We start from the raw sequence: 12,691 nt of genomic DNA on the forward strand, positions 1-12,691 counted from the left end.
GAGAGTGGAGGCTCTAGAGGCTGTCATGGCAACCCAGTGATCCAGCCAATCTCAGAAGATTTTATTCCCTTTTTATGAATCATAGAGAGAAAATGAAATAGTTTGAGTCCAAACTCTTTGAATGCAAGGAATATTCGGTATTTGTACACCCAATAGGCATTCCATCCGGTGTTCAGGTGAACCATGTGGGGCATGAAGGATTTCATCTCAAGAAACTTTGCACCATTTCTTGTCTGTGACCATGACCATTGGACTGATCATTCTGGAGAAACAATAGATTAAGTCTAGAGACGTGTACTGGGAAAAAGTTCTATTCTTCAAATAGGAGTGTGCATTTGTGATTTTTCCAAAGGCCACCATTTTAACATGTAAAACCAACAGACATTTGATGAGGCAGTGCTTATGTTCGAAGTAATAAAAATAATCACCGTAGGGAAGAAAAACCACAGCTAGATTGCTCAATACTTCATTGGTTCATTCATACAATGGATATTTATTTAGCCCTTCACACAGGCCAGGCACAATGCTAGGAGTTCAGAATGTTCCTGGAATAATAATAATAACTCTAGCTAACAAGTATTGTGCACTTACTATCTATCACGCATTGTGTTAAATGCTTTACACGGATTATCTCATATAATGCTCAAGTCAACATTGTTATTAGATGCTTTTATAATCTCTATATGAAGAGAAGGGGAATGAGGTTTAGATAGCATAATGCTCATCAGGATTAGAGCTGAAATACAAACCCAGTGTACTTTTCACTTCTTAATTGTTTACTATTGTCTCTACACAAGGTAGAAACAAGTCCCTGCCCTCACAGAACTTAGAGTCTAAATTAGAGAACACTTTCCTCCAGATAGACTTGGAATCTGTCTCTGGAGAGATGTGGAATGCCCTCCAGAGAAGGCTTTCCTTCTTTCAGCACATACTCAGGTCGCACATGCTCAGGTGATGGAAGTCGCTTGATGACAGGGGCTCCCTTTGTTTTCTCTAATCACACTCATTTCTCCCATCTCCTGTGTCCTTCTCATGTGCTGCTCACAGCCACATTTGCCTTGTCCTACTGCCACACTCTTTCTTCTCTGAGTGTTCTCCCCTCCACACCTGTTCGTGCTTTTTCTCTCCCATCTAGACAATTACTACAGTCCCCAAATGCCACGCGATGAAGTTTTGAAGGAAGGAAAACATGGAAGGGAGGTAAACTTCCACTGCAGATGAAATGAGCTGTTGACACACGGCTTAGTACGCCTAGGGGTTCATCTCTAGCATCTCTGGCATTGGAGGGACTCAGGATTCCAAAAGCACATTCATTGCATTCTGCTGTTGCTAATCTTATTTTTTCCATGATGAACAACCCAGTTCATTATGTTTTCAGCTCACATTAATCTTCCTTTCTGTGAGTTTGGTAACATTTGGAGTCATTTCCCTCTGTATTTATCCATCTGGGATCTTTAGAAAAGACAAGTTTGCAGAGAGTCATTTGTTGCTCACTGCTGTAAGGGGAATGAATGTTCTCCTTGTTTCTCAGATCCTGGGAGAGAATCCTCGGAAGTCAGGCATGGATCCCCTCCACAAGGCAGAGGGCCCCCTCCCTGGGACCCGATGGGGTCCTTAATGAGGGATGGAGTAGCAACATAACAGCATCAGAAGTTACAGCAATCCCTGGATTCTGTTTGCCCTCGTGGAGCAGATGGGATTGGGAAAGAGCTGTAGGGGGAGTGGAAAGACTTGTGAGATTAATGAGTCAGAACAAAGTCTTTGGCCTGATTCCTGTCTCTACCACCTGCAAGCTATTTGACCTTGGACAAGTCACATAATCTGTCCAAGATCCACTTGCCTAACCTGTGAGGACGCCTGTCCTCTTTACATGAGAGAGTAGTTTTGAATGTTCACTTATGTTCTCATCTCCATTTTGGGGTAAGTTCATAACCTTGCTCATATTACTAAAGTTTTCCAATTACTTTTGGCCTTTTTCCAACACTAATACATGCGTATATATATATATATATATATATATATATATATATATATGATTAGAAAGAAAAATAGGCTATTGAGGAAGTCTTAGAGCCTAGTATTTCTTTTTTTGGGGGGGGGTAAATTTTTGTTTAATTTTAGAACATTTCCCTAGAACAGATTACTTGAAAGAAAATTACAATGTCAAAAGATATATATATATAGAGAGAGAGATGTATATGTATATAAAATTTAATGTTCTCAATAGATATTGCCAAATTTCTTTCCAAAACGTATTCTCAAAAGATGTGTTAATGAGGATGCTATATTATACTATTTTTATAAGCGTATGGATGGTATTTTCAAAAATTACATTGATAGAAGAAAAACATTCATATCTCATTTTATAGTTGCATTTCTTTGGCTGCTAATTACATCATTTTTTTCCAGTTTCATTGACATATAATTTGCATACAGCACTGTATAAGTTTATGGTGCACAGCATAATGATTTGACTTACATATAAGAAGCTAGTATTTCTTAATTCTCTTTTTATACTAAAAAAAAAAAAAGGCTTGGAGGTGTGTGTCATATTTAAAGATCTATTGGAGAGGGGATACATTGTTTAGAAAACAAAGAGAGAATCCTTTGGAAATTCAGTTAAGGACATCCTTCCGGGTAAAATGTAATCTTAAGAGGTCACAAAGGAGGCAACTCTTCTGGAGATTCCATGCTGTAGGTCCTTAGCAACATTTTGTTGTGAAGGATGGAATGCACTTATACGTTCCATGGTTCAAGTAAGAGATTTCTTTAGAGAAAATAGTCCAAATTGGGCATCCATTCAAAAACCATGAAAGATATTGTTATCTATGGTCATTAACTGTAAATATCAGTATGATTTCTCACTGTTGCCCAAGTGAAGGGCTCAGTTGCCTTGATGCCTCTGTTATTGTAGGAAGAAGCAAAGGGGTAATTACATCTTATTGCTGTAAAATTTACAAAGGGTTCAGGATGTGGTGAAGGCCAGTAGAAATGAGAGGAAGCTGGACTGTCTGCTCTAATTCTGTGCAATGAACAACAAGTCAACATCATTTGGAAATGTCATTTATTGACAGTCCTTTCCCCCAGGACCTGGGATTTGAGCAGGAGACCCCATTACACAGATAACTCCCAGTGGTGTTGATGGAAATTACCTGCATAACCAACTCTCCTGCCCACATAAAATGCCAGATGCCTGAGAGCATTTTCAATTGCAATGTACCTCCCTTTGCAAAAGAGCTAATTGCATCTGCTTTCCTTTCCTTTAGGTACCCAAGCATGGACCGGAATAATGAAGAGATACGTGTATTAGCTGCAGCCCTTTGAACCACGCAAGAAGGAAATCAACAGTGTGGACAGGGCTGGAAGCGTTACCACACTCGCTTGTTGGAATAAATGAAGAATGGGCTTGTGATTATGCTGACATCCCAGCATGAATCTGGTGGACCTGTGGTTAACTCGTTCCCTCTCCATGTGTCTCCTCCTACAAAGTTTTGTTCTTATGATACTGTGCTTTCATTCCGCCAGTATGTGTCCCAAGGGCTGTCTTTGTTCTTCCTCTGGGGGTTTAAATGTCACCTGTAGCAATGCAAATCTCAAGGAAATACCTAGAGATCTTCCTCCTGAAACAGTCTTACTGTATCTGGACTCCAATCAGATCACATCCATCCCCAATGAGATTTTTAAGGACCTCCATCAACTAAGAGTTCTCAACCTGTCCAAAAATGGCATTGAGTTTATCGATGAGCATGCCTTCAAAGGAGTCGCTGAAACTCTGCAGACTCTGGACTTGTCTGACAACCGGATTCAGAGCGTGCACAAAAACGCTTTCAATAACCTGAAGGCCAGGGCCAGGATTGCCAACAACCCCTGGCACTGCGACTGTACGCTCCAGCAAGTTCTGAGGGGCATGGTGTCCAATCACGAGACAGCCCACAATGTGATCTGCAAGACCTCCGTGCTGGATGAACACGCCGGGAGACCGTTCCTCAACGCTGCCAATGACGCTGACCTTTGTAACCTCCCTAAAAAAACGACTGATTATGCCATGCTGGTCACCATGTTTGGCTGGTTCACCATGGTGATCTCGTATGTGGTGTATTATGTGAGGCAAAATCAGGAAGATGCGCGAAGACACCTTGAATACTTGAAATCCCTGCCAAGCAGGCAAAAGAAAGCCGACGAACCCGACGATATTAGTACAGTGGTGTAGTGTCCGAACTGACTGGCATGGAAAAAGAAATCCGTTTGGGATTGCAGTAGAATAAGTGGTTTACTTCTCTCATCCATTGTAAACATTTGAAACTTTGTATCTCAGTTTCTTTTGAATCATGCCACTGTTGAACTTTTAACAAACATGACAGCATAACAAATCATTTTCGTTTAGGTGATCCACCCCTCCGTTGTACTCCTGGTGGTATATTCCTGAGTCAGCTACTTCTCTGAACCTTAGTTCTATCCATCTCAGTATTTAATAATGAAATTTATTTTTTTAATTTGAAACCAAATAAAAGCCTAACTTTGAACCATGAAAACCAGAGTGACTTATTGGTCCAGAAAACAGTACAGTCATTCCATTGCTTTAAAGAGAAACAGACAACTCTTGTGAACCTAAAGAATGATCACAGTGAGAGATGTTATTAAGTTCTACTGTACACTGGGGCACCATAGCTGAGCTATCAGCCAAGGAAAATATGTCAGACTTCAAAATACTAAGCCTTAGCAAACTTAAGTGATAATACATAGCGTGGCAACCTGCAGAGGCGTAAGTTGGGCTGTCTCTAGGTGTTTGCTACCCAAAAGTCGGTGTGTTTAGCAAAACACACTACTTCTACTCTATGCTAGACACATGGGAAAAAAAAAGGAGCACATATTCTGTCCTCAGGATTACCTTCTGGTGGACAGAGGTGTGTGACCAACATAGAAATAGCCATGCCGAAAAGGAAGGTCTTAATAATCACGTAGCATCAACTGTGTGCAAGCATGGTGTGAGGCATTTGTATACGATGACTCCAAACCCTGACTCCCAGGGGAGAAAGTGACAACCACCCCATCTGCAGAGGAGGAAGCCGTGCGTGAAAGAAGTCCAGTGACCTGCCAAGTAGAAAGTATCAGAACTCGAACTTGAACCAAGTCTCCCTGACTCCAAAGACTGAGGTCTTCTCATTATGTTCTGACTGGGTTGGCTGATAGAGGTATAATTTACATATTAAAAAATGCACCCATGTTAAGCTTACAGTTCCATATATTTGACAAATGCAAACACCTGTGTATCAAGATAGTCTGTCCCTGACATTGTTCAGAGATAGGAGAAAGCTCATTTGGTGCTTGGAGGAGGGAATTGTGTTTCTTCGGGTTTAAGCTGCAGTTAAAGGTCATCCTTGAGACTTGGGTGGGATCTCATCAGATGCTGTAGGTGAGGAAGGTAAAGGAAGCAGAACACAGGGATAAAAGTAGGGAGGTGTGGGGGACCAAGGGGTCTATGTAACAGGAAGCGAGAGACAGGCCTGGAGCCACATCATGGGAACTCGACCCCAGACTCAGGAATAAAAGTAACTAATACTGTTTATGGAACCCTTACTATACACCAAGCACTTTCCTTGGGTTGTCTTGGTTAATCCTACCATTACCCTATGAGATAGTCTTCTGTGAATGACGAATCAGAGACGCAGGAGTTTAAGTAGTTAATTCAGGATCCTAGAGAAGTATTATAAGCTTGTAAGTAGTACTGCAGATATTGAAACCCAGTCAGTCAACTCCAGAACCAACGGACCTCTTAGCTGCTATACTGTATGCTTTGCCGTTGTAGACTTTTACTACTTCAAGTTGCTGGTTTGCCAGACCTAGAGGTTTGCAGACTCCCAAGGGATGGTTTCATTAAGAAATAACAGCAAAAATAGCCCTTTGAGGGGATTAAGTAGGAAGGAAGGATCCTTTGCCATTTTGACGGACGTAGCCTTCTCCAGCTCATATGAGGTTATCTTTGGGCCTTCAGGAATCACATTTCTGCCCTTGGAAAGCACCATGGTTTCTATCTGTAACAATAGTGTCTTGCAAAGTTTAGCAGGGTGAACCCTATGGATCAGCCAGCCCAAGATTTGCCGTCTGACATTCAGAACAGTATGGCTGGGCTCATGGCACACACCTCACGGCCACCGGCTTTTCATGCCTGCGTTAGCCTTACTGAAAAGTGTGAGGTCTCGTGTAGAAGCCTGAGATGTGAAATTCAGGATGCGGGCCCTAGAACTCCTGCATCCCCGTGAGAAGGAAGCCACATTATCTGCCTGTGCTAACTGGATTTGAACGCTTGCAGTAACATTGGAGCTTTGCTGAAGATTTAACACCCCCTGGAGGACAACCTTATAATATATCTCTGTGAGTATTACCATAGAAAGATGCCTAACAGAATACGCTTTTTTTTCTCCCTAAAGAATAGAAAAATCAAGGCTTTGCTAAGACAACCTTTTAAAACAGTCAATAAATTAATTGTGTTTATCTGAGTGTGTGAATCACATTCATTTTAGAAAAGCTTTCATAAATCACATAATCCATTTCAGGTTGCTTCTTCCAAAATAATCTGTATATTCTTAGGAATAAGAGCTTATTTTCCTACTGCCCAATTATATTAGTCGAGTGAAAGTACCTGTCAAGGGGAAAAAAACCTCTGAAATGTGTTGATGTAGAGTCCTGGTCTTGTCCAGTTGTGGCCAAGTTCAACTCCCACATTTTAGTTTGTAATTCTCCACATACGTAGAGTTAAAAGCACATCCTAGGTTAATCCCTTTCCCTGCCTGTATGTTTCCAGTTAACAGTGCCATAAGTGCAAGAGCTTAAAAAAACCTAATGTTTTAAATTGCCATGAATTGGAGTATATAAGCCGTTGGAGGAGAAAATTAATTCTTTTTTTTTTTTTAAACAAATAACAGGCTACAGGACCCCTTCAGGGCCAAAACTGAAAGGAAATACTCTTCCCATCAGCCTGTAGGAATGATGTCAGGGAGTGGAAAGATCTTCCTGAAGCTCACGGCTGGCTATATAGAAAAAGGCCCAATGTGCACACCCTGGCTTTAATCCCAACACGCTCCTTAATTTCCAAACCCTTGCACATGTTTACGTTACATGGAGAGCAACTTATTTTAGGGCTGTAAGGGTTTTGAAACGAACTATTATCTGATGCACATGGCGTCTTCCCTTCTAAATATTCTACTTAACAGCTTCTTTGCTCAGCTCTCTCCTTTGGCATCACTCTTTTAATTTCAACCTTTATTTATTTTTTTTTTAATTTTTATTTTATATTGGAGTGTAGTGGATTAACAATGTTGTGTTCGTTTCAGGTGTACAGCAAAGTGATTCAGTTATACATATATAAGCATGTATTCTTTATACTCAACAAAATGCATTGAGAAAAAAAGAGATGCGAGTTACACAGTTTTACAATGTACAGGCTTGGGAGTAACTCAGATCAAGTCAGAAAATTTACTTTCTATCATTAAATGTCTGGAGTTCGTTGAATGAGTGGACACTCTTTCCAAACCAAATTTCTTCCCAGAATTCAGCTTAAACTAAGGGAATTACAACTTGAAGCTTTTCCTGAGGAGCTTGGTTAGGGTCTTGGAAGCTTGTTTGGTATGCAGGAAATACTTTTTTTTTTTTAATTTATTTTCTTTATACAGCAGGTTCTTATTAGTTATCTATTTTATACATATTAGTGAATACATGTCAATCCCAATATCCCAATTCATCCCACCACCACCACCCTTCACCGCTTTCCCCCCTTGGTGTCCATACGTTTGTTCTCTACATCTGTGTCTCAATTTCTGCCCTGCAAACTGGTTCATCTGTACCATTTTTCTAGGTTCCACATATATATGCAGGAAATACTTTATTTCTCTCTTGCATCTGCCAGAGGAATGGGTTCACTATTCACAGGCCTTCATAGATCTGTCAAAAGCCTGTCTTGCCCAGGCTTAGCGACTGCCTTCTGTATGATCTTGGTCAGTCAGAGGTGGCCACCGAAAGGCTATCACAGCATCAATGTAGCCAGCAGAGGCGACAGGGCAGGGACTCATTCCCAGTCTCAGACAGTCCTAGACTGGAGGCCAGTGGTCTCTGAGCCTCTTCCCAGGATTTAACATGGGTTGAAACATCTGCAGCTGTTGAATAATAATGGTTATCTCAGCAGTTGTTTTCACATAGTATCAATATATATCACAGAGATAAATATCTCAGTAGTTCTCAATGTCCGGTGGGAAACTTGAGAAAGTTACCCTCATGTATTTTTTTAAAATTTTTTATTGGAATATAGTTGAGTTACAATGCTGTGTTAGTTTCAGGTGTACAGCAAAGTGGTTCAGTTATACATATACATGTATCTATTCTTTTTCAGATTCTTTTCCCTTTTGGGTTATTACAGAATATTGAATAGAGTCTCCTGTGCATACAGTAGGTCCTTGTTGGTTATCTGTTTTATATATAGTAGTGTGTATCTGCCAGTCTCAGACTCCCAATTTACCCCTCCCTAACCTCAACCTTTTAAATGAAAAAAGTACCTGAGAATTTTAATCTAATCATTGACAAAGTGCTTATCTCTGAAGCAAGGCAAATCATAAAACATGCCAACCCGACTCAAACAGTTTTCAGAAAGTGATGAAAAGTTATGTAATGGAAGATTTAACTTTCAAGAACGCATTGGCAAATCATAAGGCACTGATATACAAAGTCTGCCATGTACGTGTTGTTCTTTTTTATGTCCTTCTTTGATTACCCACAATAATTCTTGTTCTGACATCCACCAGCGTAAGGCAGCCTGGGGTGTGGGTAGGTTTTTCTTATCGGTTCATGCATTGAGTTCTCTCATTTGTCTGGCACAGCTGGAGAGTGGAAAATTCTGCTTAATTAAATGTTCACGTTACTAGAGATAGGTGAACTCCTAGAATGTCAGGAATGGAAGAGTCCTAGAGATGATCTCATCCACTGATTTCTCAGGTGTTGACATTGAAATCCCTACAGGCTTGGGGATTAGGGCTCACATCTCCATATACCCGTGCAGTGTCCCTAATAGGCCTCTCCTGATAAACTGCTTCCCAGTCTTCAAAGAAACAGAACAACATAATATTACACACAGTGAAAACATCATTGGCTATCAGCAAGTGTCTTTGAGGGTTTGGAATGCACTTAAGGTTCCTACATTGCCACAGAGTTGTAATAAAGAATATCTATGAATGTTAAGATATAATGAGAGGATTATTTTCCCTTTCACAAATAGGCCCTGGATAATGTGTTCTGTGCTGTGCATGGTCTGGCTTCCCCGTGGAGAGATGGAGAAGATGATCTTGATGCACCTTCCTGGGTAGGGAGAGATGATTAGCATTTGCTTCTTTGAGTAGCAGCATAAACCCAGGGTGGTCAAGTACAGCCCTGCCGGCAAAAGGGGAGTGATTGCCCTTATGTGACGTTCTACTCTGTTTCCAGAGCTGTTGTCAGCCTGGCTTCCCAAAGTGGTACCACTGATTATCAAGTTGGCTGGGTCTGACCCAGACAAAGTGAACCTGAGGCTAATTCATTTACCACACATTTGCAAATGCCCTCCTCAGCCCTTTCCAAATCCAAATAGGTGAAGTAGGATTTGGGGAAAAGGAAGACCTGAATTCCTCACCCCGCATTTGCCCAAACCCATTATACGGATGGTCCCAAATACACCACGTGAATTAGTGGGTCACGTAGACCCAGCAGGAGGCACTCTTCAAAGTCCACTTTTTCCATCCAACCCAGGGAATTTATGATCTTGAGGCCACAAGACCACATAGAGTCCTCATAGGGCCACATAGAGCCCTATGTTTCATGGGTGAGTGACAGTAAAAGGAAATCCATTTCTCTTTATGGTTCTAACTTCTTCAACATTAAAAGAACCAGAAAGTGGTGTAAATCACTTAAGAAGTGTGCGCTCTCACACGTGCATGCATGCGAGCGTGTGTCCACATGCATGTTGGGGTAATATGGGGAACTGGGTCCCAAAAGCATCAGGAAAAGAGATAGTGGGAGCAATGAAAACAAAATCTATCTGTCAGTCATTTGATCTAGAGATAGCCCAGGTTTGGGTTTTCCGGGGAAATTATTAGATGTATTTTCAAGACTGTCCCCAAGTTCAGTGAAAACATTTACACTTGTCACTAATGGCAGCTGAGTCGATCAAGTTTGTGAACCGTACTCTTTCTTTAGCTGATGGATCGCCTACATTTTGCTCACTATTTTCAAAAAAGAATCAGTGCATTTACTTTCTTTGCCTGTGGCCGTATGAGCTTCCAACTGACAAAAGTTTTCTGGATCTGACCTAGAAAGCTAAGCCTGTAATGAATATATTGTGGGTTTCTCTGGGGTTGGGACCAAAATTCTCTTTTTTTCTTTTATATTTCATTTATTTTTTTTCCTCAGAGAAGCATTTGCAAAATGAAAGGTGATCTAAAGTCTGGCTGTTGGGCTAAAGATGAACAAGCCAGCTATTGAGCTAATGGCATTGCTTGTTGAATAGATTTTAAAATGAAGTGGCTCATAGATAACCAACAAGGTTCTACTCTATAGCACAGGGAACTCTACTCAATATCCTGTGATAACCTACATGAGAAAAGAATCTGAAAAAGAATGGATATATGTATATGTGTACCTTTATATACATATATCTGTATCTGTACACCTGAAAATAACACAACTTTGTACATCAACTATACTCCAATAAAATTTTAAAAGTAAGATAAAGTTGTTCATAGGAAGTAGGATGGTGCTAATTTACACAAATCCTTAGGTTGTCCACATTTCTTCTGGAAGAAAGATATAGGAAAGACGTTGGTCTGCTCTCAAAGTCTTTCATCGTCACCGACAGTCATGCTGATTCCCTGGCTCTCTGAGAAACAAGCTGCAGTGACAAGAGGAGAATGAGAAGTGAAGAAAACTCGAGAAAGCGCTACCTGGAAGCAAGGCTCTGGGGGGACAAACAGGATGGACTTTAACTGACATTGACAAGACATTTCATCTTCATATTAAAACATGGACTGAGGAATCCCTGTGTGTAAGTCACAGATAAAGAACCTTATATAAAATAAAAGAACCCTTCATCAAATAGTTTTACCTTTCCCTCACTACAGGTATCATTTACTTGGCATAGTACTAAGTTCTGTTTGTACCTTTCCTCGTTCTCACGACAGCCCTGCCAAGTGGATACTATCATTGTTCCCATGACACAGATGAGGAGACTGAGGTCCAGAATGACCCAGGATCACTCGGCTGATGTGCAATAGCAGAGCCCAGGTCTAGTCATCTAGCCACAGTGTTTAGTTATGCTGCATCCTTTCATTTTATGAAGTCTCACCTTAAATTTCATGAGGATAAATGGAGGAGAATAGAGCAAGAGATTTTTCTTAATTGGCACAAGGGAGAAAGGAAGTTCAAAAGAAAAGAAGCACACGCTTTTTCACTCAGCCGGTTAGCAGAGCCTGTGCTTGGGAACCGCATCGGTTCATCCCCTTTTCACACCCATCCTTTCTGCGCCCAGCCCTGAAATCCCATGGCCGTGTAAAGGAAACCACGTTCTTGGCGAGACAGATGCATGTGTAGCTCTCAGTCCTGGGAACGATGACCCTCAGTTACCGGGTTGCCTCTGGGACGGGGTTCAGGGTGGTGCTCAAGGCCCTGCTTTGTGGAGCCCCATCTCCCTCGGTCCTACCATATTCATCTGCACCAGGCAAATCACCCTGGAAGCTCTGGCAAGCCTTCACCAGAGGGTTTTCTCTGGCTTCCACAGCACAATTTGCACTTACACAGAAGCTTGGAGGCACCAGGGAGCTGCCACCTTCTAGGAGTGGCCCACAAGCCACAACTCCTGGGGACTTGGTGGGTAAACACACGGCCCCTCCCTCGCCAGAACGTGCGACCCACTCTGGGTCATCAGAGTCTGTGCTTCTCGAAACGTTGCTGCCACAAAAAGTCAGCTTGTCGCCTCTCATGCAGAGTGAGTGTCGTATGAGCCCATAATAAAGTTCTCCTTTCCGCCTCACATGCCAGGAAATTAAGAGAAAAAAAAAAAAAAAAAAGAAAATCCGTGCTGCTAATTTAGTAACTATAGAGGATCTCATAATCCATCTAGCTGCAGTTTAATTTCCTTTATTTTGACCTGCTGTTACATGTAAGTTGTCAGTTATTCTGACTGGTTTTAATTTATTATTTGCATGTTTTTATTTTAAGTATCTCCTTAAGACCCCTCAAACCCTTGATGTCATTAAACAGGGAAAACATTTATGTTTATTTCCCACCTTTTACATTTCTCTCAAATGTATAGATTGTTTTAGGCTCATTTCTTTCTCTTTTTTAATTGAAGTAGAGTTGATTTACAATGTTGTGTTAGTTACTGCTGTACAGCAAATCGATTCAGTTGTACATATATATTCTTTTTTAATATTCTTTTCCATTTTGTTTTATTATATGATATTGAATATAGTTCCCTGTGCTATACAGTAGGACCTTGTCTATCCATTCTATGTATAAAAGCTGACATCTGCTAACCTCAACCTCCCACTCCATCCCTCCCCCAGCCCCCTCCCCCTTGGCAACCAGCAGTCTATTCTCTATTAGACTCATTTCTTATTCTGTATTGCTTAAGTTCTATTTTTTTTTTTTTTATCATTTCTTTCCCCTTGCTTTCATG

The 12,691-nt window shown here is 41.0% G+C and overlaps 1 protein-coding gene across 3 annotated transcripts in view; it reads left to right on the forward strand.

Moving 5' to 3' along the window:
• The window catches only part of LRRC3B (leucine rich repeat containing 3B), a 100,085-nt gene extending 91,560 nt beyond the window's left edge, over positions 1 to 8,525 (forward strand). For 2 of the 3 annotated variants that reach the window (XM_082392818.1, XM_082392816.1), the window contains one exon: positions 3,267 to 8,525. In XM_082392818.1, coding sequence (XP_082248944.1) covers positions 3,431 to 4,210 — 780 coding nt within the window. In that variant the 5' untranslated portion in view covers positions 3,267 to 3,430 and the 3' untranslated portion in view covers positions 4,211 to 8,525. The remainder of the gene's footprint in view (positions 1 to 3,266) is intronic. The other variant, XM_082392817.1, reaches the window with a different exon arrangement.
• Positions 8,526 to 12,691: the final 4,166 nt, after the last annotated feature.

This window comes from Balaenoptera borealis, assembly GCF_965194805.1.
Source record: "Balaenoptera borealis genome assembly, chromosome: 5".
NCBI lineage: Eukaryota > Metazoa > Chordata > Mammalia > Artiodactyla > Balaenopteridae > Balaenoptera > Balaenoptera borealis.